Source organism: Callorhinus ursinus, unplaced genomic scaffold (assembly GCF_003265705.2).
Source record: "Callorhinus ursinus isolate GAN/ISIS: 27379988/994484 unplaced genomic scaffold, GSC_fseal_2.0 scaffold41, whole genome shotgun sequence".
Lineage (NCBI taxonomy): Eukaryota > Metazoa > Chordata > Mammalia > Carnivora > Otariidae > Callorhinus > Callorhinus ursinus.
Window position 1 is genome coordinate 9157255 of NW_027397103.1, and position 24584 is coordinate 9181838.

At 41.9% G+C, this 24584-nt stretch overlaps 3 protein-coding genes across 5 annotated transcripts in view; 1 reads left to right on the forward strand and 2 right to left on the reverse strand.

The window, feature by feature from the left end:
• LOC141370654 (disintegrin and metalloproteinase domain-containing protein 1a-like) overlaps nucleotides 1-252 on the reverse strand; it is a 1958-nt gene extending 1706 nt beyond the window's left edge. The window contains exon 1 of the mRNA XM_073881304.1: nucleotides 238-252. Within this exon, the coding sequence (XP_073737405.1) occupies nucleotides 238-252 (15 nt within the window). The remainder of the gene's footprint in view (nucleotides 1-237) is intronic.
• TMEM116 (transmembrane protein 116) overlaps nucleotides 1-14644 on the forward strand; it is a 95543-nt gene extending 80899 nt beyond the window's left edge. The window contains exon 11 of the mRNA XM_073881119.1: nucleotides 14550-14644. Within this exon, the coding sequence (XP_073737220.1) occupies nucleotides 14550-14606 (57 nt within the window). The 3' untranslated portion in view covers nucleotides 14607-14644. The remainder of the gene's footprint in view (nucleotides 1-14549) is intronic.
• Nucleotides 1446-24584, reverse strand: part of MAPKAPK5 (MAPK activated protein kinase 5) — a 39974-nt gene continuing 16835 nt past the window's right edge. The window contains exons 6-14 of one of the 3 annotated variants that reach the window (XM_025889638.2): nucleotides 23384-23473; nucleotides 22537-22632; nucleotides 15683-15763; nucleotides 12756-12943; nucleotides 10643-10763; nucleotides 7410-7540; nucleotides 7029-7144; nucleotides 5910-6014; nucleotides 1446-5566 (exon numbers count right to left, since the gene is read on the reverse strand). In XM_025889638.2, the coding sequence (XP_025745423.1) occupies nucleotides 5472-5566; nucleotides 5910-6014; nucleotides 7029-7144; nucleotides 7410-7540; nucleotides 10643-10763; nucleotides 12756-12943; nucleotides 15683-15763; nucleotides 22537-22632; nucleotides 23384-23473 (1023 nt within the window). In that variant the 3' untranslated portion in view covers nucleotides 1446-5471. Of the gene's footprint in view, nucleotides 5567-5909; nucleotides 6015-7022; nucleotides 7145-7409; nucleotides 7541-10642; nucleotides 10764-12755; nucleotides 12944-15682; nucleotides 15764-22536; nucleotides 22633-23383; nucleotides 23474-24584 lie in introns of all 3 variants that reach the window. The other 2 variants (XM_025889637.2, XM_073881113.1) reach the window with 2 other exon arrangements.

The window sequence follows — 24584 nt, forward strand, 5'->3', positions numbered from 1 at the left end:
GACTGTTTCATAAGAAGAGTAATATACAGATCCAGGGTCACAGTACATGCTTGGCAGGAAAATCACCAACAGCAACACAATCCCCAACCTGACACATGAAGATTCTGGCACTGGTCCCAGCCTGAAGTCCCTCTTTTGCCGAGCCCAAGTCTGAAACGTTGTCTTACCCTCTTTCAAGGCTCCTTGGTTTTTCCATAGCGAAGGCAGTGTAAAGGCAGAGTGTCTCGAAGAGGCTACCATTGACATGGCCATTGTGAATCAGTTGATGCTGTGTGGCCTATGTCCCATAGCAACAGCTATCCCTGGCATGGTGAGACTCAGGGAGTCAGGTATTAGCCCCAGATCTAGGCTGGCTCCCTAAGGGGTTGCTGCTGTGCAGCTCTTGAGTAATACAGACTTTGGGGCTGTATTTCTATTAGCTCTTGGCCTTTGGTAGTTCCCTTACCATATGACTTCTTCCAACAGCAGAAGCTCTAATGTTCCTTGGTAAGTTCCCTTTACCTTCACAGATATGCCCCGTAGGCGGACTGTAATGATTCAAACAATACTATAACTCATAATTTGCCTAAATTATCCTTATTCTCAGCCCAGGCCACACTACTCCTGATATCCGTTAATCTGCTCATTCTTTGAAACTCAACATTCTGGCAGGAGGTAGGGGGAGGGGACAGGGATTCTTTGGGGATCTCTGAGCAGGACAACGTTCTCTGTGCCCACTACCTCCTTTCCTCATTTCCATAATTTTCAGGATACTGTTTCTCAGCCCAACCCTCCTTTGTCAGCCTTTGTTCATGAGAGATGAGTTTAGACATTTTGTATCTGTATGTAAACATAATTTTTCCCTACTATGAAGTTTTCCTAATGCACATATCAAGTGATAAATGAAATAAAGCTTAGTTTTACCATGGAAGTATACAAGTGACTAGGATCATCATTCAATTCCTCCCAACTGCCCCAACATAAAAACAAACTCTGATTAGGTATCTAGTTACCATTTCATCAAGAAAATAAAAAATGGGGGTGCCTGGGTGGCTCAGTCGTTAAGCGTCTGCCTTCAGCTCAGGTCATGATCCCAGAGTCCTGGGATCAAGCCCCGTATCGGGCTCCCTGCTCAGCAGGAAGCCTGCTTCTCCCTCTCCCACTCCCCCTGCTTGTGTTCCCTCTCTTGCTGTCTCTGTCAAATAAATAAATAAAATCTTTAAAAAAAATTATTATAAAAAAGAAAATAAAAAATGGACTGTATAATATTTTTTTAAAGATTTCTTCACTCTTGTAACTAAAATTGAACTGTAATGTCTGAATAAGTCTTTGGATTTGGTTTTGTGTCAATTTCCTGGTGTATTTAGCAGTAATTTTAAAGGGGAAAAAAAAAACATTATCCACTTTCCTTGCACAGTTATTCTCCCATACATTCTATGATGAACTAAAAAATAAGACTGTACATCTTTTATCTTGCATAAAAGTAATTTTATATCATGTAAAATATTTACAATATAAAACCTTTAAAATAAAGGATATGACTATAAGTAACACTAAAAAATGGGGATACACCCTATCTAATTCAAAAAGGAATGGTACAGGGGCATCTGGGTGGCTCAGTCGGTTGAACCTCCTGACTCCTGGTTTTGGCTCAGGTCATGATCTCAGGGTTGTGAGATCAAGCCCTGCGTCAGGCTCTGTGCTCAGTGAGGAGACCACTTGAGATTTTCTCTCTCCCTCTGCTTCTGCCCCTCCGCCCACTCACACTTGCTCTGAGCATCAAATAAATTAATTAAAAAAAAAAAGGAATGGTTCAGTACCACAAGTTCTCAGCTATGAGCAGGAGAGCAGATCAACTCAATAATATTTAATTCCTAATACAGATTTTAAAATTTACCATTAGCATCTGGCAATGGAACTTGTACTGTCATATCACAAATCCATTAAAAAATTTATAGCAAAAAAGGTAAAATAATTTCTAGCTAGATTTCTTCTTGTATTTTATATAAGAGGAGAAAGCCTCTCAAAATTATATAATTTGAAAATTATCACAGATTTAAGGTATTTCCCTTATTTTAACCACAAACAGGCAGGGCAAATCAGGTTAAGTCATTTTGTAGGATAAAATAAATCAATAATGAAAGAACACTTCTATTTTTTAAATAAATAAAAATATAACTAAGTATATCCAATTTTCTAATTCTCAAATTGAAACACATTTTCTTCAAAATACACATGCACATAAGCGTTCACAAACAAAATCTGATTTGTATCATTTAAACTCTTTAACCAGTAATTCCTTCAATTTGTTCTTTCTTACATGAATACAACAAGCTCTTTTTTAAAAAGCTGTCCTATCTTTTTAATTATTTTTCATTTCTTAAGTAAGCTCTACGCCTATTATGGGATTAGAACTCATAACCCTGACATCAAGAGTCGCAGGCTCCACCGGCTGAGCCAGCCAGGTGCCCCTAAAAAGCGTATCTATTTTTAGCTTTGAAGGGCTAAAAAGTGGGGTGCCTGCATGGCTCAGTTTGTTAAGCATCTGACTCTTGATTTCTGCTCAGGTCATGATCTCAGGGTCATGGGATTCAGCCCTGTGTCGGGCTCAGCACAGAGTCTGCTTGTCCCTCTCCCTCTGCTCTTCTCCCTGCTTGCACTCTCTCTCTCAAATAAATAAAATCTTTAAAAAAAAACAAAAACTAAACTAAAAATCTATCCTATGTTTCAAACAGTAAATTTCTGACAGGTATTCTCCTGTGCTCATACAATATATTAAAACCATGAAGATACACAAATTGTTTTACATCAAGCAGATCTGTAACTATGTGAAGTTGATAGGCAACTGAGTGGTAAGTAATGGCTTTAAACAGAGGGTTAGCAAATCATGTGGGAAAACTGGAGACTCTAACTTCCTGCCTACAAGAACTGTTCTTACAATGTGAACTTCCTGCAGGTACAGGCATTTAGAGTCTGGAAAAGATGAGGATGATTTTGTCTCACTTCCAGTTACATGCGGAATTTGCCCTATCAGTCAGCCTGACTGGCATGTCAAAGCAGAATTTGCTACTAGCCTACAAACTCCAAATAAAACTCCACTTGGAAGACCAAACAGTGCTGAGTCCTTTGGGAACTACTGTTTTGTCAAGAATCCAGAATAGGACCCGCTTTTCTATGACAACTGGACCATCCTCCAGGGCATTCACAAACTTCCAGCATGGTACTCTCGTATGGACATATCTGGACATAGCGTTTATTTTGGGGGCCAGATTAATTCAGTCTGGTAAGACTAAGACATGGGCAACTGCTGCTTTGAGTTAAAGGAAGCACTATTTTTGTTTTGTTTTGTTTTTAAAGATTTTATTTATTTGACAGAGAGAGAGACAGCAAGAGAGGGAACACAAGCAGGGGGAGTGGGAGAGGGAGAAGCAGGCTTCCCACTGAGCAGGGAGCCCGATGTGGGGCTCCATCCCAGGACCCCGGGATCATGACCTGAGCCGAAGGCAGACACTTAACGACTGAGCCACCCAGGTGCCCAGGAAGCACTATTTTGGATGTCCTTCTAGATCATGCCTAAGATTCACCACACACAAAGGAAAAAAATCATCCTGAGCCTTTGGAAGACACCTAAGTAACAAATTGAGAAGAGAATGGTAGACTGGGCATACCAGAAGTTTCCTCTGAAGAAAAAGAGTAACAAAGCAGCCTTCCTCTCTCCAGCCAATATCTCTGCCTGCATTTCACTAAAACACAATAATTTGATTCAACACTTAATTCAACTCTCAGCTAAGTCTTCTGGTCAGTAAATAAGAAAATCTATTGTTTTCCTCTGCTGCCTAACTCTTAGATTTTGCCATTTAAAGGTATCGAATTCTCAGGGCCCCTGGGTGGCTCAGTCGGTTAAGCGTCTGCCTCCGGCTCAGGTCATGATTCCAGGGTCCTGGGATCAAGCCTGGCATCAGGCTCTCTGCTCAGCGGGAAGCCTGCTTCTCCCTCTGCCCCTCCCCCTGCTCGTGCTCCCTCTCCCTCTCTCTCTCAAATAAATAAAATCTTAAAAAAAAAAAAAAGTATTGAATTCTCCTTACACAGTATCCATTTACAAGTTATTCATCACCTAAGATTAGGGAGCCTTACCTCAAAAAATATCTATTACCTAATGTAATAAGGTAATTCTTACAAAATACTTTGTGTTTTTATCCCACATTTCCAGTCAGTCACATACATATGGGGCATACTAACCAAATGTCATTCTGAAGACATGCTAAGCAAAGTGGAAGAGTTACAAAGTGAGCTCTGTGAGATCAATTTTGATTGAAGAGAATGTGATGGGATGAAAGTGAAGAACTGTGCCTACAGACTGTCTTCCTCTGCTCTGTAAATTGGAATTCACCTGCTAGCCCTTCTATTTACCAACACAGGCATCCACCAAAAACTGCTACAATAAGTAAACAAATAAATAAAAATGGTTTATGGAAGCCCATGTGCACAACAGAAAACTAAAAAAGCATCCAGCCTTATTTTCTATTCAAACAGCTGATCTCTGGGCCAAAACCACCCTTCCTGAAAATGAAGGGTACTGAACAAAATAAATGCAGCCTGGGGATGCCAACATTAAGCGCAGGCCAAACCATTTGACAGTAAAACGGCAGCTTTCAGAGAAAAAAACTGGACCACCTTAGGTGTTAACCCAATAGTTCAGTTTACATGATATGTGACTTTCTCAGAAAAATCATCCAATAAAAAGAGCCAGGAGAACAGAGAAAAAGATGAAAAAGCAACAGAGCTTGGTGAGGCCTGCGGGGAAGGGGAGAGGACTGAGCGGGACCTCAGATGAACAGAATGAAGCTCTGATCCTACATGAAAAGAATAAACTCAAAATCCCATTAGATTTAAGAAACACACCAATACCTTTTAAAAGATATGGCAAAAAAGAAATGTTACTACTTTTCTCAAAATAATCAGGGACAAGAAAAATGAGGACTCAGATCCCTGCCTCCTCCATCATGGGAGTTGGCATCCTGTGGGTTCCAGCAGGCAGTCTGCAGTATGGATCCACAAAAATTTTTTGGCACCAGAGGTAAATCTACCAATCGTGCAGAAAGCAAATACACATGGCAAGTGAAACCAGATTCCACAGTACTTGATTCACCTGTTTACTAAACAGGTCAGTATAGTCGGTCCTTTGTCTACCACTGGCAAATGGTTTTTGTACACTTTATTACAAATAAAACAATCTTGTTTGACGATACCATCTGTCATCTTACAAACATATGAGAAAACAGTCCTAGAGTAATAGTATATCTCTAGGAACTGAGCTTTTCTTAAAAACAAACAAATGAACTATACTATGAATAAGTCCTGTATCTAAATCTATACAGCATCTTTAAGTAATGTGGAAATGAAATTATGATTTATTAATTTACATAAAAATTACTTTATACATTAAAGAATAATTTTTCAAATTGTTAAAAAAACGAAGTCTGAAGCTGTCATTATTGGGATTCATGGGACATGGTTTGCTCTTCTATCACTTGCTTCACAATTTCTGCCAGTTTTAGTCGATCTACTTTATCTGTGAATCCACGACCTGAAATGCAAAAAAGGAAAAAGTCAGTCTCCAAACGTGTAGAGGTGAGATTCTTGACAGGGACCCAATAAGGTACCCATATGGTGTACGACAGGGGCTCTGCAGGGTTGAATCGGCAGCACATAGTTTATCTGAATTCTGTGAAACAAGTGAAAGGCCAGATGTCCAGATATGCCTGTGCAGTTAATGTAGGAATAACCCCCGTCCCATAATACCCCATAATACCCCACTCACTCTCTAGCCTCACTTCACTTCAAAACAGCCCCAGCTCAGCCCCCAGAGATCCTCCATGTTCTACACATAATCACTGCATCCATGGAGAAAGGAAGAATTATTTTCCTACCATTCCAGCTGAAGCTTTGCAGAGTATCTCTTAGGAGTTTGCATTCCCGGTTATACTTCCAAGCCTCCTGCATTACTTCATTCAACTTTTCATCTTCATTCTCTCCTATTGATAAAGATGAAGAAGTTGTGTTTTCCAGTGGCATCATGGGATTTTAAGTGTCAGAGATGGAAGGACACAATCTCCAACTTATTGAGAAGTGATGAGTAAAGGTGCAAACTTTTGACACTGCTGTTACTAGCAGTCCCTACATTACATATAGGCCGCTTCTGGGCTTTGCACTCTTCTACTCTGACAGCCTCACACAAATCCTCTGATGTCCCCGGGGTCTCAGCACTAGGGTATGGGAAGTAGACAGAGTCAGACTCTGCGGCTGAGCAAAAACACATGATTAATCTAAGAGACCAAGAGAAGAAGGGAGAACAAGGCTGAGTGGACCACCTTCTTTCTCCTAAGCTCATTTCTTACTTTGGAAGCTATCTAAGTACACTATGTGAATTCTCTGAAAACCTAAGGAAGTTAGACAGTTTTCTGGCTTCCTACTTCAGGCATCTCCTTCATCTGCTCTGCTTCAAGAGCCCATTACACCCCACTGAGTAAAGAGAGACTATACTAAAAGAAAGCTCTCACTCAAAAGGAGACACGTACAAGTCACACTCTGGCCATGATACACAAAGCAGCAGGGGCCACTTCTGAACTTCTGGGAGGTACTCTCTTTATATTCACAAGTGAATGATAGCCTTGCACTCTAAAGGCTCTGGAAATGTTTTCTGACCTTCACAAGCTGATCGTGACCCTGTCCACATTTTTCATTCTTCATCTTCTGTCCTGTGCCCTCGTTAACAAACTAAGAAAACACAAAATTGCATGCTGCACCAGACACTGGTAATTAAACCTCAACTAGCAGTTTCACAGAAAACCAAAGGAGGGGCAGAACTTACCACCTTTCTGAGTTCCCACTGCCCTCTCTTTTCAATGGGCACAGAATAATTTATATAATGTACTTATTTTCTTATAACACAAAGATGAGAAAGACCACCTCATATTAAACTGCTCCTTCGATCATGTGCACGCACGCACGCACACACGCGGAACATTCATAAATGGAGTGACCTTTACCAGCCTGGGGGAGAATACATTGAGCAATCACATCTCGGAGCTTTTCCAAGGCAACATTTGAATCCTCGGCTCCATTCTCACGGTCATGGATATAAACACCGTCCTTTGGCTTGGTGCTTTAAAAGTTTGGAAGAGAGGGAATAACAAGGTGAAACCTCAGAAACCAACTCTCCACAGAAGTTAACTCTAAACATAAGGCAGCACATTTTTCAGATAAATAATTAACTATAGAGTGTCTCCAACTTCTGATGCTATTTAAAGGGCTTATCCTTTCCACCATCTTAAGAGGCAGCAAAAAGGCAAACCCCTGGCTAACCTTTCAGAACCCTGCACTCAGCCATACCAGCCATGGAGGAAAATCCACAGAATAAGCTCAGTTACCCGAGTAATTTCCTCTTCCTCAGAATGGGGTTGTTCACAGAGTGCAGGGGTTTGAGGCTGACTTTCAGATCCTGGATTCTCATGTTGGCCAACTGTTCCGCGTGAGCCTGCTGGATTCCTGCAACCACCGCCTGAATGTAAACACTATCATCAGTTTTCACACTCACTTCAGGGCACCTAAAAAGCTAATCTAAGAAACTGTGAAGGAGAAGCTCCAAGAACTAAGAAGGCAATTTCACTGTTATGCTGGCAGGACACAAATTTTGATAAGTCAGAACATTCTTCATGGATCAGCAAGCCCAAGGGCCTTACAACAGCTAGCCCTTCCTCCCTGCACAGGGACAGAAATGCAAGTAAGAAATACTAAAAAGAGTCATGTTCACAGTCATTGGCAAGAGCAAGTGTAAAGAGAGGCATTCATGTACATCAGGGAAAAGGCTGGTAAGCTGCTGACCAAGAAGCCTCCCACAGTGGCATTTATTCACTGCCCCCATGGTGTGGACAGTACTTCAGCCCCGATGGCTCAGAACCCCAAGCACTTCACATGGTAAGCGGGTAGATCTCAGGAACTCATCTACAAGTCAATTAATTTACAATGAGAAATAATTGTCATGGAGTCTAGAACTTTTGAAGCCTGTGTCTTTATGACCAGTGCGAGCTCTTACTATGGGCAGACCAATTAAGGCAGGTAAATAGTCAGCAGAAAGTTTTCTAAGAACAAGGTGAGCCCATGTTTATATTTTAGAAAAGGACAAACTGTGAGTATATGTGTGTCTCCCCAGAAAAAGATTAGGAAGGATACGTTAAGCCAGAGATTACCGCATCTCTGAGGGGTGAGACTGAAGCAGAGGAATGAAAAGGAAATTATGCTTTCTAAAAATATATACCTCTGTACTGTTTTAATTTCAACAATAAAATTTGACAATTTTAAAAAGTAGTTCCCTGTTAAGCATGTGGTTAGATCAGGTCTGAACTTGTTTAAAGGAGCTGTAATAGCTGGCTCTGGCTATATACTCTACCGGAGCTCAGGCTCCATCTCCTAGGCAGCGCTTAGATGGGCACTATTCAACATCTGCATATGTGGCCATTTTTCCACAAAGTTAGCCAACTCACATCATGACTCCATAATTTCTTTAAAAATGGGAATATACTGTCACCTTGCAGTTCAACCTTATGGGCCTCAGGGCCACTCTTTCTCATTAAGAAGATTCTGCATATCCATATTTGGCTTAATTATATACTAATTCTACAGTAACTCTAGAAAGGAATCTTATTTCTTCAATTCCAAGATTTTGAGGAAAGCCACACTGTAACCCTCATGTGCTGACCTAAGCAATCCCTTAGGATTTTGGACTGATCAAACCAATTCCGGACTTCTAGGCATATTTAAACCAGAAAGAGAACCACACACAAATCAGAGATGGCAGAGAACTTTGTTCCTTCCAGCTTTCTTTCCCATACTCCAGCAAAACTAAGGGAGGTCTCAGAATTTTTTTTTTCCAGGGTGCCTGGGTGGCTCAGTCGTTAAGTGTCTGCCTTCGGCTCAGGTCATGACCCCAGGCTCCTGGGATCGAGCCCCACATCGGGCTCCCTGCTCAGCGGGGAGCCTGCTTCTCCCTCTCCCACTCCCCCTGCTCGTATTCCTTCTCTTGCTGTGTCTCTCTCTGTCAAATAAATAAATAAAATCTTAAAAAAAAAAAAAAACGAATTCTTTTTTCCTGGGACATCTGGGTGGGTCAGTCGGTTAAGCATTTGACTTCGGCTCAGATCATGATCTCAGGGTCCTAGGACTGAGCCCCATGGTGGGCTCCCCACTCAGTGGGGAGTCTGCTTGTCCTTCTCCCTCTCCCTCTGTCCCTCCCCGCCCTTTGGCTCCTGCTCGCTCTCTCAAATAAATAAAATCTTTAGGAAAAAAAATTCTTTTTTCCTGTTCCCTTATTCTTTCTTACACTTCAATCCCCCTCCCTTCTAAGTGGGTAAAGCATATGCCTGTGTCTCTGCCTTTACCTCTCAGCCACACTACGGTCCCACACGACACATCTCATTCATCTGCATGTCCATCTAAGCAATATCTAAAACCTAAGAGACTTCCCTTGACCTAAACCAGCCTCCATCCTGATTTCCCGCTATTTGTCAATGTTATCACTAGATATGATACCCATTGTCCCCTTATCTAGTAAGTCACCCCAAATTATAGAAATTTGTCTTCAAAAATACTGAGCCTGGGGCGCCTGGGTGGCTCAGTCGTTAAGCATCTGCCTTCGGCTCAGGTCACGGTCCCAGGGTCCTGGGATCGAGCCCCGCACAGGGCTCCCTGCTCAGCAGGAAGCCTGCTTCTCCCTCTCCCACTCCCCCTGCTTGTGTTCCTCTCTCGCTTTGTCTCTCTCCACCATATAAAAAAAAATCTTAAAAAAAAAAATATATTGAAACTATTCACTTGTCTCTACTTCTCTGCTCCCAGAGCTGCTCCCAGGCTTGTCGATTACTGCAGAAGTCTTAGGTTGACAAGTCTGCAAGTCTGGTTGACCATCCCTAAATACCTTCCTTGTGGCAAATCTCTTCTCCAAAATTGACAATGGCCTCTCAGTTATGTCCTACTAAGACTTAAGTCCCTCTGTGTGCTTTCAAAGCCTGGCCCTGCCACATGTATTTCATTGACTTCCCATTAATGAAGCCAGGTGGTTTTCCCCATGGATGCACTTCTGTAATTGTTTGCTCCTGTCGCTCACTGCACCTGGCCATGTATGTTAAAAACTGCCATGCAGTAATTAATAAATATGAGGGGTTTTGCCTTCTCTTTGGGAACCCTTCCCTAATTACAGCCCTTCAAAGATGTTCACTTTTTCTGAATTCCCATAGCGTTCGTAGAAAATGTAGCATGCAAAGCTCTGATGTCTGAAATGTTCCCTCCTTGTTTCACATAAATTGGTCTTTCCAGTCTTGTTTAAGCCCCTCGGGGGAAGGGAGGTTGTCTCATAGTACTCCATGCCCCTCAACCCCGAAGCACAAATATGGAGGGTTTGCGTTTTCACTTAGTGTATATTTACCGGGCCTTGATCTGGTCTTTTACGCAAAGAAGCTTTTATTTCAGACCCTGATTTTCAGGAAAACAGGGATGTCTCTCTGGGAAAGACTGAGTTCTCTGCTCTGCCTTTGACCCCTCCCCGAGCCTTGTCTCAGCATTCCTTCTCAACACAGCCTTTTTGGTGAACAAAGTAAGTATCATTCAAAACCTTATCCATCATCAGTTGAGCAGAGGGTAGCACATTATCCAAGGCCTCAGTCGAGTTGAGCCACGGGTGGTCCAATACTCCCTCGATGGTGAGTCTTTCCTCTGGTTTGACCTTCAAGAGCCTGTGGAGAAAAGGCCAACAGGGCTGCCATGCATAGTTGCTTCCAGAAGGCCAGGAAGTTCCTGGGTCTGGTATTAACCAGCTCCAATTTCTGACTTTCTACCAACTCCTACAAGCCTAGGCTTTCCATCTGTAGGCAGGAGTGGGAATCTAGTACCTAACCCCTAGTGGTGAAGGCACTGTGTCCTTTGGTAGTCCTTTCTACACTAGACAGAGTGAGATAAACATGGTAGGATAAGGCTTAACCCAGTGATACTTCAGACTGAGTTCTAGGTTCAATAAGCCTACATACAGTTTATAGTTCCTGAGACTTGAATCTCCACATCCATGTTTTTAGGACAGTGGGCTCCAATTTCCAAAAGGGACGCAAAGTGCTCTTTTGGCTGACAGTGGCTACAAAATTAGTTGAGAGGTCATGTGGTTATGAAAATCTAGGTTGCTACTTGTGATAAAACTGTTAGATGTCACCATATGGCAGGACATGAACCCTTTATTCCAGAAACATTCAAAAGCCAAAAAATCTAAAGTCTCTGATAAGGGGATGGCATTTCCTTCTAAGCCGAATGTATTTCTCTGTACCATCTGCTTTTTGATCCTACTTCTTCACATCTTGTCCATTCGTGCTGATGCAATTCTTGGCCCACCTCAGCATGTTCCCTGGGCTTTTTAGCCCCTCCTTCCAACTACACATCCTCCCATTGTAAACGTCAGTCAGGACAACATGTGTACTTGCTCTTTCAGGTTCTCTGCAACCTTCTGGATCATTCTGAACAAACAGCTTCAGATTCTGAAGAAATGATTATTTAGAAAAGAATCCCAAAGCTGAAAGAAGATAGTATCACTCTAGGGACAGGAAATATATTCTCTAGAACTGACAAAGGGGGCGCCTGGGTGGCTCAGTTGCTGGGCGTCTGCCTTTGGCTCAGGTCATGACCCCAGAGTCCTGGGATGGAGCCCTGCCTCCCTCTCCCACTCCCCCTGCTTGTGTTCCCTCTCTCGCTGTGTTTCTGTCAAATAAATTAAATCTTAAAAAAAAAAAAAAGAATTGACAAAGAACCACTTAGAGAATATTGATGTTTTGATTAAGTAGCTGAGAATACAGTGTGGAAACAGCATGGGAAGGCAAGTGATGCTTGAAACATTGTCTCCACCCTCCTAAAAACTTTTACTTATATATTATAGAAACTAGTCCTTCTTTATATACATAGATCCTTAACCAACAGGACAAGCTCTCTATTGAAAGGGAGTAATCTCCATAGAGAAATGGCTGTACTGTCAGGAGAAAGTTCCCAGGCACTCCCCCTTTGATGCTTATCTTCATCATATTACTGATGAAGAAACTGAAACCAAAAGAGAAAAATGACTCAGTGAACACCAAGCAGCAGGAATACCAGAAGAGTGCCCAAATCCCAGGCAGCTGAGACTCCCACACAGGTGGACAGGAAAAGCAAATATACGTCAAATTTAGATCTGACTTCTTACCTAGTCCTTCAGCTACCAAAGGACTCTGACTGTCAACTCTCCCTCACCCACTCACTAGCACTAAATCTTCTAAATCTATCTTAGCAGTTGGGGAGGTTAGACACCCATAAATTTAGCCATCTACTCCCGACAGCAGCCAAGGAATGAAAAGCCAAAATGTCATTGTCATCTTAGCCTGAGTTCAGTTCCTGGAACCATGTCTGTTCCACATGACTGGCTAACATGCAGGAACGGCATACCATGGGGCTTACCACTTAAGGTCCTAAATTAATGCTCCAAGGCACCTGGGTTCACAACCCTTGGGACAAATTCTAAGAATGCAACAAGAGAGAGCAAAGCTCCATTTTCACCAAGGTGTGGACATGAAGAGCTCTCATCTCAAGCTCCAGGGATAAGATTTCTATGATGCACCAATGGGAAGGAGCATGCCTGGGAAACCAAAGACTTTTCCCTTGTGATCCACCACCTTAAGGCCTCCTTGGCCTCCCCACCCCACAGCCTGGGGACTCACTTCCTCACAACATCTTTGGCCATCTCTGAAATCTGGCTCCACTCTTCTTCTGGGAACTCAAAACTGCCTGTCATGATCTTTCTCCGCATATCCTTTGGGATAGTTCGGCTGTGGTGTTTGGAGTAAAAAGGAGGGTATCCGCACAACATCACGTAGATAATCACCCCTAGGGACCACAAGTCACAGCTCTGAAAGGAAAATGAAAATAGTCACTTACAGCAGAGGCATAGCCCCAAAATAAAGCCCCCAGGACCAGCCCAGAAATAGCCCCTAACATACACAGGCTGATATCTCCAAAAATCACTTAACAGAGACTGGAAGTGTCAGGAAGTCTTAAGGGAACCAACCTTTCTTTCTATCATAGGTTTTCTATGTCACCAACACTACATATATACACACCAGCATACAAGGCCAGTCTAGGGTGAAATAAACAGTCACTTTTATTCTCACTGCTCAGGCCCAAGCTACTAGCTGATCCTTGGGCACAGGTATAGGATACTTCATCTCCAGCTAGAGAAATAACAGATATAAGCCAGCTGGTTGGGAAACATGTACGCTGTCAATCTGGGCAGGGTTGAGGGTGCAGGCACAAAGCAGCTAAGACACAGGTAGGCTGACCCCATAATACAGCATAAGTCATTTTGTAAAGGCCCAAAGCAGTTTGACACAGATCAGGAAGAGGCAGTAGAGGGAAGTACAAGAAGTCTAAAAGCACTCCTTTGGCCACAGATGACTCACTGTACCCATTGCCAGGACCATACACCATTCTTGGAGAAGATATGAAAGAAAGAAGACTGCCACCAACTATTTTGTCTGTAGGTATTAGGTGCCTTCATGAGCTACAGTCACAGCATGGTTATTAATAAAGGACTCCTAATTTAGTTAAATGCAGCTCTACCTGCCTCAGAAACTGGATCCTCAGAGCTTCAGTTCAAGCCTGTCTTGAATCACAGGATAAAAAGTGTCTGCCTGAGAAAGGCAGCCCAGGGAGTCTACCACTGTGGCCACATGCTCTCGCCATACCACAGCTGTGTCCTACTGATAGAAGTCTAGAAAATGGGATGTCTCAGGTACTCCCACCCATGTTTTTGCATCATACTAGTGGGTATTTGTAAACGACATGACCCATGCTACAGAACATAATTATAAAATTATAGAGGTGAGGTGCCTGGGTGGCTCAGTTGGTTAAGTATCTGCCTTCGGCTCAGGTCATGATCCCAGGGTCCTGCTCAGCGAGGAGTCTGCTTCTGCCTCTGCTCCTCATCCCGCTCATGCTCGCTCTCTCCCTCTCTCTCAATAAATGAAATCTTAAAAAAAAAAAATTATAGAGGTGAAAGGAATCTTAAAAATAGTTCAAATTGGGGCACCTGGGTTGCTCAGTCGGTTAAGCGCCTGCTTTCAGTTCAGGTCATGATCCAGGGTCCTGGGATCGAGCCCCACATCAGGCTCCCTGCTCAATGGGGAGCCTGCTTCTCCCTCTCCCTCTGCCTGCCGCTCTGCCTACTTGTGCTCGTGCTCGCTCTCTCTCTCTCTCTAATAAATAAATAAAATCTTAAAAAAAAAATAGTTCAAATCCCTCACTTTCCACATGAGGAAACTAATACTTTTTTTTAAGATTGATGTAGTTATTTAACTTCTAAAAATTTAATTACATCTTATTACAGATTTTTGTTAAAATATTATTTGCAAATGTAGCATTCAGTGTTCACTTAGTTGCCAATATAAAGAGGATTATCTCTAGACTAACATATATACACATTCAAAAGTAATATGAGCTGTTTATTATTCCAACAGGCTACTCATCTGCAGTGTGTAATTTTTATGAATGCCATGCTAACTCAGCACCACTAGCGGTTCACAAAATGGAACAGGAAAAGAAGACAAAAATACTACTGGAAAATAACGTATCATACAAGAATCCATTGCATTCATGCTGAGAAAATTTCGCAACTAAATTAACGTCATCTAAGTGCTTCTACCACTCACTTCCTGCATGCATCAAGAAGTGGGAAGCAGTTTCTGACTCTGAGGCTGTAATCAGCACAGCCCTCAAACCTTCACTACATAAGGGTAGAGCTGACTATGATTTTGAGTTTGTAGGGCAAGAAGGTGTGGATCAGTGACTTCTTGGGGACTGACCAGTGTTACTCATGAAAGTAGGTGTTTCGGGTTCTTGGTTACACTGTGCCAGTGACAGGGTAGAGCACAGGGTCCTGAGCAGCAGAGGAGCCTGGGTGTTCTCTCTGATGTTTGCCTGTGTGCATGTGTGTGCACGCGCTATAGGAACATGTGGGGCCCTAAAGTGTGGGACCCAAGAAGATCCAACCTACTGCCTTTTTACCACCCTCAGGTCCCTCTCTGTCATCTATATTCAGCCATGAGTCCCCAAGAAGCATCATTTTTTTTTCCTGATCCACTCAGCGACTCCAGAACCTGCTTTAAGAGGCCCTAATCCTCTTGTGTTTTAGAACAGAGATGCTTGATGTGTAGGCTACAGACTGAGAACTATAAGACCAGGAATACTTGCTGTTGTGTTGCAGACAGTGTTCTAAGTTGGGTATTTTACGGGAAGAAAGAACAGTACCATAAATGGCCATGGACACCTCAAAAAAAGCAAGACAACCATGTCTTTTAAGTGTGGTCAGTGGACTACAACTACCCAAATAAATAACCTACAGGTGACCATTGCCCTTGGTTCCTGCTGCAAAACCTCAATTGTTAAGAACCTTATTTCATATTTCATCAGACAAAAAAACCCGAATTCCAAGATCTTCTACATGTGTAGCTGCTGCTAGCCTTTTGGACAGGAATATTAAGGGATAAGAATTCCCTTAGAATTCCAAAGAATTCATTCCCAAAGAACCACAAACACCTCACAGGAGAGGTGCTTTGCTACACCTGAAGCGTGCAGGTATCTCTTCCCCTACCTTGTTGTAAGTGTAGGGTGTTGGCGAGGTAGGTATGATGCCAGATTTCTCCTTCTGATGCCTTCTCTGTGCCTCCAATACCTGTCAGAGTCAGACCAAAGGGGACAATTTACTGAAAACCACACCAATGACCTACAACTTGAGAAAGAATGTTGAAAAAGAATGCTGAAGGAGAGTAGACACTGGCAGTTAACAATTAAAAACAAAACAAACCCCAACCCTCCAGAAAACACAAACTTTCAAAAACCTTCTTTCCCTCTTATAACCAGCAATTTATCAGTTTTTGCCCAGGTCAAGGACACGAAGAGCAAGTCCTTGGAAGAGATTTAACTCTTCTTCCTGCCCATCAAGGCATCCGAGATCATGGACTTTTTCCTGGAGACATAGACATCCCTTATGCCTGTATAAAAGCAGACCAGTGCTGGCCAGTGAATCAGGTTCAAGGTACTTGTTGCCATCAAGGATTATAACAGTCATGTTGGTCTGGGTGTTAAGTGTTCCAGGAGGCAACCACTGCCATCCATGGGGCCATCATCCTGGCCAAGCTCTCCACTGTCCTGTGCAGTGAGACCCCTGGGGGAACAATATTGGCATGCCCCGCAGATTCCTTGCAAGATGACAGGATGCTGCAACTATGCACTGGTCTGCTTCCTCCTCACACCCAGACCCATGCTATGGTCTTAGCCCCACGCCCACGAAGCTGCTGATGGCAGATGTTCACAACTGCTACACCTCAGCCAGGGGCTGCAATGTCACCTGGGGCAACTTTGCCAAAGCAACCTTCGATGCCATCTCCAAGACCTACAGCTGCCTTACCCCAACACTCTGGAAAGAGACTGTGTTCACCAAGTCTCCCTGTCAGGAATTCACTGACCATCTTGTAAAGACCCACATCAGAGTCTCCATGCGGAGGACCCAGGCTCCAGCTATGGCCACCACATGGTGTTTTTATATAAGAAGAGTAAAGCGAATTAATTAAACCTGAAAAAGAAAATACCATTTATAATAGCACCATAGAATAAATCTTAACAAAGATGGGAAAGACCTGTACACTGAAAACCACACAAATATTGCTGAGAAAAACTAAAGGCAAAAATAAATGGAGCAATACAGCTTGCTCATGGGCTAGAAGGCTCAGTATTGTTCAGATGTCAGTGTCCTCATATTGAACCATAACTCTAAAAGAACCCTAGACAAAATTCCAGCAGGCTTTTTTGTAGAAATTAACAGCTGTTTCTAAAGTTTATATGGGGGCGCCTGGGTGGCTCAGTTGGTTAAGCATCTACCTTCAGCTCAGGTCATGATCTCAGGGTCCTGGGATCCAGTCCCATGTCGGGATCCCTGCTCAGCGGGAAGCCTGCTTCTCCCTCTCCTCCCCGCTCATGCTCTCTGTCACTCTCTCTGTCTCTCTCTCTCTCAAATATTAAAATCTTAAAAATAAAAGTTTATATGGAAATGCAAAGAAATTAGAATAGCCAAAACAACTATGACAAAGAACTGAGTTGGAGGGCTAACACTACCTTATCTCAACAGTTATTATAAAAAAAGTTATTATAAAGCCACAGTAATCAAGACAGTACAGTATTGGTGTAAAGACAAAGATCACGGGAACAGAACAGAAAAACCAAAATTAAACCCACACATATACATTCAATTGATCTTTGACGAAGATTCAAAAGCAATGCAATGGAGAAAAGATAGCCTTTTCAACAAATGGTACTGGAACTAGATATCCAAATCCTAAAAAAAAGAACTTAGATTCATATTCATACATTATACAAAAATTAAATCAAAATGGATCATGCATATAAATGCAAAACCTAAAACTATTAACTTGTAGGAGGAAATCTTGGGTGATCTTGGGTGAGACAAAGATTTCTTACACAGGAAACCAAAAGCTGAGCCCATAAAATATATATATATATATTTTTTTTTTTTTTAAGATTTTATTTATTTATTTGACCGAGAGAGGGAACACAAGCAGGGGAAGAGGGAGAGGGAGAAGCAGGCTTCCCACCCAGCAGGGAGCCCGACACGGGGCTTGATCCCAGAATCCTGGGATCATGACCCGAGCCGAAGGTAGACGCTTAATGACTGAGCCACCCAGGCACCCCCATAAGATATTCTTAAAAATTGGTAAATTGTGGGGCGCCTGCGTGGCTCAGTGCATTAAGCATCTGCCTTCGGCTCAGGCCATGATTCCACGGTCCTGGGATCGAGTCCCGCATCGAGCTCCAATGTCAAGGGGGAGCCTGCTTCTCCCTCTGCCTGCCGCTCCCCCTGCTCCTGCTCTCTCTCTGACAAATAAATAAATAAAATTTTTTAAAAAATCAATTAATTTATCATATTAACAAAATAAAGAAGAAAAATATATTATCAGCCTAAGATGCAGAAAAAGCATTGGACAAAATTTAACACATTCCCTTTCAGTAAACTAGGAATAGAAGGAAACTTCCTCAACCCGAAAAAGGGCATCTACAAAAATATAACAGTTAATATGGCTAATGGTAAAAGATTGAACATTTTTTCTAAGATCAGGAATGAGGCAAGGAGGTCTGCTCTAATCCCTTATATTCAGCTAGTGGTCCCAGCCAGTACAATAAGGCAAGGAAAAGAAATAAAAGGCAGACATACTGGAAAGAGCAAAGTAAATGTCATTATTCACAGACATGATTTTGTATGTAGAAAATCTTAACAAATCTACAAAAAATCTATAATTGGTAAGTGAATTTAGCAAGATACAAGGGATCAAAAGTCATTTGTATTTCTACAAACTAGCAACAAACAATTGGAAAATGAAATTGTTAAAAATATAATTTCCAGCAGCATCCAAAAATATAAAATATAGGAATAAACTTAAGAAAGTATGTACAAAACCTATGCACCAAGAAATATAAATATTTCTGAGAAAAATTAAAGACTTAGAGAGATCTACCATGTTCACTGATTGAAAGACTTAATAATGTTAAGAGGTCACCTTTCTCCAAATTCATCAGCAAATTAAACACAATCCAAATCAAATCCCAGGAGATTTTTTCCGTTATAGAGAAGTGATTTCTAAAATTTATAGAAAAGTGCAAAGGGTTCAGAATAATCAAAACATTTTTGAAAAAGAATAAATTTGAAGAACTTCTTACACTATCTGATATCTGAGATCAAGACAATATAAAGCTACAGTAATCCACATGATATAGCTGTAAGGGTAGATACATAAACAGAATAGAACAGAATAGAAGAGACTAACACATATATGGTCAACTGATTTTTTTTAAGATATTCATTCATTCATTCATTCATTCATTTGAGGTGGGGAGGGGCAGAAAGAGAGGGAGAGAGAGAATCTCAAGCAAACTCTGCGATGAACCCAGAGCCTGACGCAGGGCTCCATCCCACAACCCTGAGATCATGACCTGAGCCGAAATCAAGAGTGGGATGCTTAACTGACTGAGGTACCCAGGTGCCCCTGGTCAACTGATTTTTGACAAAACTGCAAGATAATTCAGTTCAACAAAACTGTAAGGTAATTCAATGACACAAGGTTATTCTTTTCAACAAATGATGTGGAAACCTGACATGCATAAGGAAAAAGAACTTTGACCCTTATTTTACACACACATACACATACACACACAGAGACACCACCCATCAAATGAATCACAGTCCAAAAGGTAAAAGCTAAAACTATAGGGGGACCTGGGTGGCTCAACTGGTTAAGCATCTGACACCTGATCTCAGCTCAGGTCTTGATCTCAGGGTCATGAGTTCAAGTCCTGTGTTGGGCTCCGTGCCAGGCATGGAGCCTACTTAAAAAATGTGGGGGGAGGCACCTGGGTGGCTTAGTCGGTTAAGTATCCAACTTTTGTTTTTTTAAAGATTTATTTATTTATTTATTTGACAGAGAGAGAGAGACACACAGCGAGAGAGGGAACACAAGCAGGGGGAGGGGAAGAGGGAGAAGCAGGGAAACTGAGCAGGGATCCCGATGTGGGACTCGATCCCAGGACCCTGGGATTATGACCTGAGCCGAAGGCAGACGCTTAACGACTGAGCCACCCAGGCACCCTAAGTATCCAACTTTTGATCTCGGCTCAGGTCATAATTTCAGGGTCACGGGATCAGGCCCGGAGTCAGGCTCCATGCTCAGTGGGAGTATGCTTTTCTCCCTCTCCCCCTTCTGCTCGCTAACACTCTCTCTAAAATAAATAAATAAATCTTTAAAAAAAAAAGGCTAAAACTATAACCTTTAATAAGAAACCATGAGAAGAATCTTCATGTACATGGGTATGGAAAGACCTCTTAGGAACAGAATCACCAACCATTTAAAAAAAAAATGGGTGAGAGGCGCCTGGGTGGCTCAGTCGGTAAAGCATCCAACTCTTGTTTTCAGCTCAGGTCATGATCTCAGGGTTGTGAGATCAAGCTCTATGTCAGGCTCCATGCTGGACATGGAGCCTGCTTGAGATTCTCTCTCCCTCTACCTCTGATCCTCTCTTCTTTTCCTCTCTTTCTCAAAAAATAAATAAATAAATAAAAGGGATGAATTGGATTTGATCAAAATAAAAAAGTTCTAGGGTGCCTGGCTGGCTCAGTTGGTGGACCATGAGACTCTTGATCTCCGGGTTGTGAGTTAAAGCCCCACATTGGGGGGCGCCTGGGTGGCTCAGTTGGTTAAGCGACTGCCTTCGGCTCAGGTCATGATCCTGGAGTCCCACGATCAAGTCCCACATCGGGCTCCCTGCTCGGCGGGGAGTCTGCTTCTCCCTCTGACCCTCTTCCCTCTCGTGCTCTCTGGCTCTCATTCTCTCTCTCTCAAATAAATAAATAAAATCTTAAAAAATAAATAAATAAATAAATAAATAAATAAAGCCCCACGTTGGGAATGGAGATTACTTAAATAAATAAATAAACTTTGGGGCCCCTGGGTGGCTCAGTCGTTAAGCATCTGCCTTCAGCTCAGGTCATGATCCCAGGGTCATGGGATCAAGCCCCACATCGGGATCCCTGCTCAGCTTCCCTGCTTCTCCCTCGCCCACTCCCCCTGCTTATGTTCCCTTTCTCACTGTGTCTCCCTCTGTCAAATAAATAAATAAAATCTTTTAAAAATAATAAAATTAATTAACTTTAACAAAAATTTAAAATTTTTTAAAAAAATAACCTGCTGCTATTCTGAAAAGCAAGCCACAGTCTGAGAGAAATATTCATAATATATATGTGGTGGGCAGAATAATGGCTTCCCAAAGACATCCATGTTCCAATCCCTGGAATCTGTGAATATGTTACCCTACACAGCAAAAGGGACTTTGCAGATTTTATTAAATGGAGGATCTTGAGATGGGGAAGTATCCTGGATTATCTGGGTGTATCTAATGTAATCACAATTATGAAAGGGAAGCAAGAGGGTCAGAGTCAGAGAGATTAAAAGATGCTATGGTACTGGCTTTGAAAATGGAGAAAGACAGGATGCCTGGGTGGCTCAGTCAGTCAAGCATCTGCGTTCAGCTCAGGTCACGATCCCAGGGTCCTGAGATGGAGCCCTGAATCGGGGCTGCTCGATGGGGAGCCTGCTTCCCCCTCTGCCTGCCCCTCCCCCTGCTTGTGCTCTCTCTCTGACAAATAAATAAAATCTTTAAAAGAAAAAAGAAAGAAAGAAAATGGAGAAGGAGGCCACCAACCAAAGAATGCAAGTGCCTCTTGAAGCTGGAAAAGGCAAGGGAATGGATTCTTCCCTAGAGCTTCCAGAAGGAACACAGTCCTGACAACACCTTGAACCGTTTCAGACTTCTAGCCTCCAAAACTGTGAGGAAATAAATGTGTTGCTTTAAGGCACTAAGTCTGTGGCAATTCATCACAGTAGCAATAAAAAGTAATACATATATACAACAAAGAACTTGTATCCAGAAAATAATAAGAACTTTTTATACCTCACAATTATAAAACCAAAAATGGGCAAAAGATTTATACCTGTACTTCACAAGAGAATGTTTTACCCATATTTCACAGTAGAATGTCTAATAAACACATGAAAAAATACTCAACAGTAACTATTAAGAAATCATTATAATTAAATCCATAATGAAATAATACTGTGGACCTACCAGAAAAACTAAAATTATATATACTAACAAACATGAATTGATGGTAAGAACATGAAGCAACTGGAACTCTTATATTACTGGGGAATAGGTAAAATGGTACAACCATTTTGGAAAAGATGTCCCCCAAAACTTGTAAATGAATGTTCCTAGCAGCTTTATTCATAATAGCCAAAAATAGAAAACCCAAAATGGCCATCAGTCAGTGAATGGATAAACAAACATGGCTTAGTCCTCTATGATAGAATACTACTTAACAACAAAAAGGAACTAACTGCTGATATATGCAGCAACATGGATGAATTTCAAACACATACTAAGCAAAAGAAGTAAAACACAACAGGTACATGAGTTCCATTCATATGAATTTCTACAACAGGCAAAACTAACCCATAATGACAGAAAGTAGATCAGTGGTTACCTGGTGCAAACTGACTACAAAGATACACAAGAGTTCCGGACGTGACAGAAATGTTTCGTATCTTGATCGTGGTGGTGACTGTGCAGGAGTATCTATTTGTCAAAACTCATCAAATTATACTTAAAGCATGAGTATTTTATTGTATACAAATCATACCTTGTTTTTAAAACAAGTTGATTTTAAAATAAAATGCCTGCATCTAATTAAGCAGACTGTAGGTTTCTGAAGCTGAGTTCTTCCCTTCCCATTGGTAATACATGCCCACTTGTGCTGTGGAAGAGAAGAACGTGTCTACAGACAGCCCGGTGACACATCCTGTGGCAGAAAGAGCAAATGCTTACCTGAGGTGCAACATAATAAGGGGTGAACTGGGGTGTCATCAAGTCACCTTGGTCAATTTTGGCAAATCCAAAGTCACACAACTTCACTGGGGCATCCTGAAATAAAACAAATGGGAGTCACTGCTCCAGAGTTCTCAATAAACACTAAAAGAAAATCCAGGTGGAAGACAGGTTATCTTGAGCTCTCTCTCACGAGTTTCTGGCTGACACCTGAGCCTATGAATAGCATGTCCTCACATCTGGAGAAATGATTCATACTGAGGAATTTTTCTTAGTAACACAGAGGTAAAGAATTTCTATCCACTCATAATTGGCCTTGTTTCATGACTGGTACATGCAGTACTAAAATCAAGATCTTAACCAAGTGCCCCCTGAATCTATCTACCAGCCCATCATCTCCAATCCAGGGTGCGATTTCACTTTCAGCATCAGCTTCAAGATTGCCCGAGCAACTTATTTGGTGGGACACAGTACATGGGGCAGGGGGTGAGACTAGAGAGAAAAAAACATCTTATCAGCATTAACGAACGGCAAATACAACTATTACACTTCAAGGTAAGTGTAACAGATTCCTGCCCCTTTCCAAAGCACCCCCAAATCATATCCAGAATCTTAAGTCTTAAAAATGTATATCAGTACCATCCAAAACTATCAATGCCAGGGGTATAGTAGAATGTCTCTGAGCCTCTTACAAGGAAACAAGTGGGGAAAGTAAGCTGCTGGAAGCACTTTGGCTTAAAGCCTCTTCACCATGGATTCAGAGAACTCTGAATCTATACCTACACACCCATTCCCGAACTGTGTTGAGAGTGGCAGCACTAAAATGCAGAAAAACAAGTCATCTCACCAAAGAGTTATCCTTGAAGAGCAGATTTTCAGGCTTGAGGTCTCTGTGAGCGATGTTTAACAAGTGACAGTGCTGTAGAGCCAAAGCTATCTGGAAAAGGACATAATGGAGCAACCATATCTTAGAAAAGATAGTTCTTTAATGCCGCTGGCTTAGAGAACTCAGGATATTAAAAAAAAAAAAAATCCTTAATTAAGTCAATTAAGACTGTGGTTGGTTTTCAGTTTTACAGCAGAAATTAAGTAAGACTTTGGGTACCAAGAAATAGAAATGAATTCAGCTTAGTTTAGCTGCAACCTGTATTTCATTAAGCTAAATAAATAAATAAATAAATACAGTAAAACACTTCTTTGTCCAAGTAAACTGATGGGTACCAAGAAATAGAAATGAATTCAGCTTAGTTTAGCTGCAACCTGTATTTCATTAAACTAAATAAATAAATAAATAAAACAGTAAAACACTTCTTTGTCCAAGTAAACTGATGGTTAAATCCTGTACGAAATGGGAAGGACGAAATGCTTCTAATTCCACTCCTCTGAGATGCACCCACCACGGCAGAGTAAACTCTGTGCCGGGCAGTCTTCAGCGGGCCTGGGCTCCCCTAGCAGGGCAGCGGGCGCTAACACCTGGCTCCAGAGAGAACCACACTGTCCAGGGGTTCAACTCCAGGCTCTGCCTTCAAGAAAAATGGAAAGCTGCTAACTGCATTTTTCCACCTGATGTTCCAATTTGCTCATCCCATTTGCTGAAATGAAATGTCGCCTGTTTAGGTGGGTTGGAAGGGTTTTTGTTTTATATGAGATTCTCAGAGCACATCCTAATATTTGAAATCTTTGAAAAATACAAGATGTAATTTTTAAAATTAAATAGAGAGAACAAATTCTACCTGTTCTTCAACTCTCAGTATGGAATTGTCTTGGCATTCCAAATATCAGTTCCCCCCTACCAGAAAGGAGGCATCCAAAAATGCTTAAGGCTCCCGTACACTGTTAGCGCTTGAAGCTGAGGCCGCTGGCTGGCCGCAGTGCTCACAAGCTCAGCTAGTGCGCTACCAGAGGGCCAAGTCTTCTGCTAACACCACAAGAGGCTCTGGCCCAGTGAGCAGAGACTTTGATAGGAATTCTTGCTTTAAGTGAGGGAAAAATGCTTGAGGCTCATGGAAAACTTGGAAGAAATTTTAGAAACCAATTGAACTCTGATT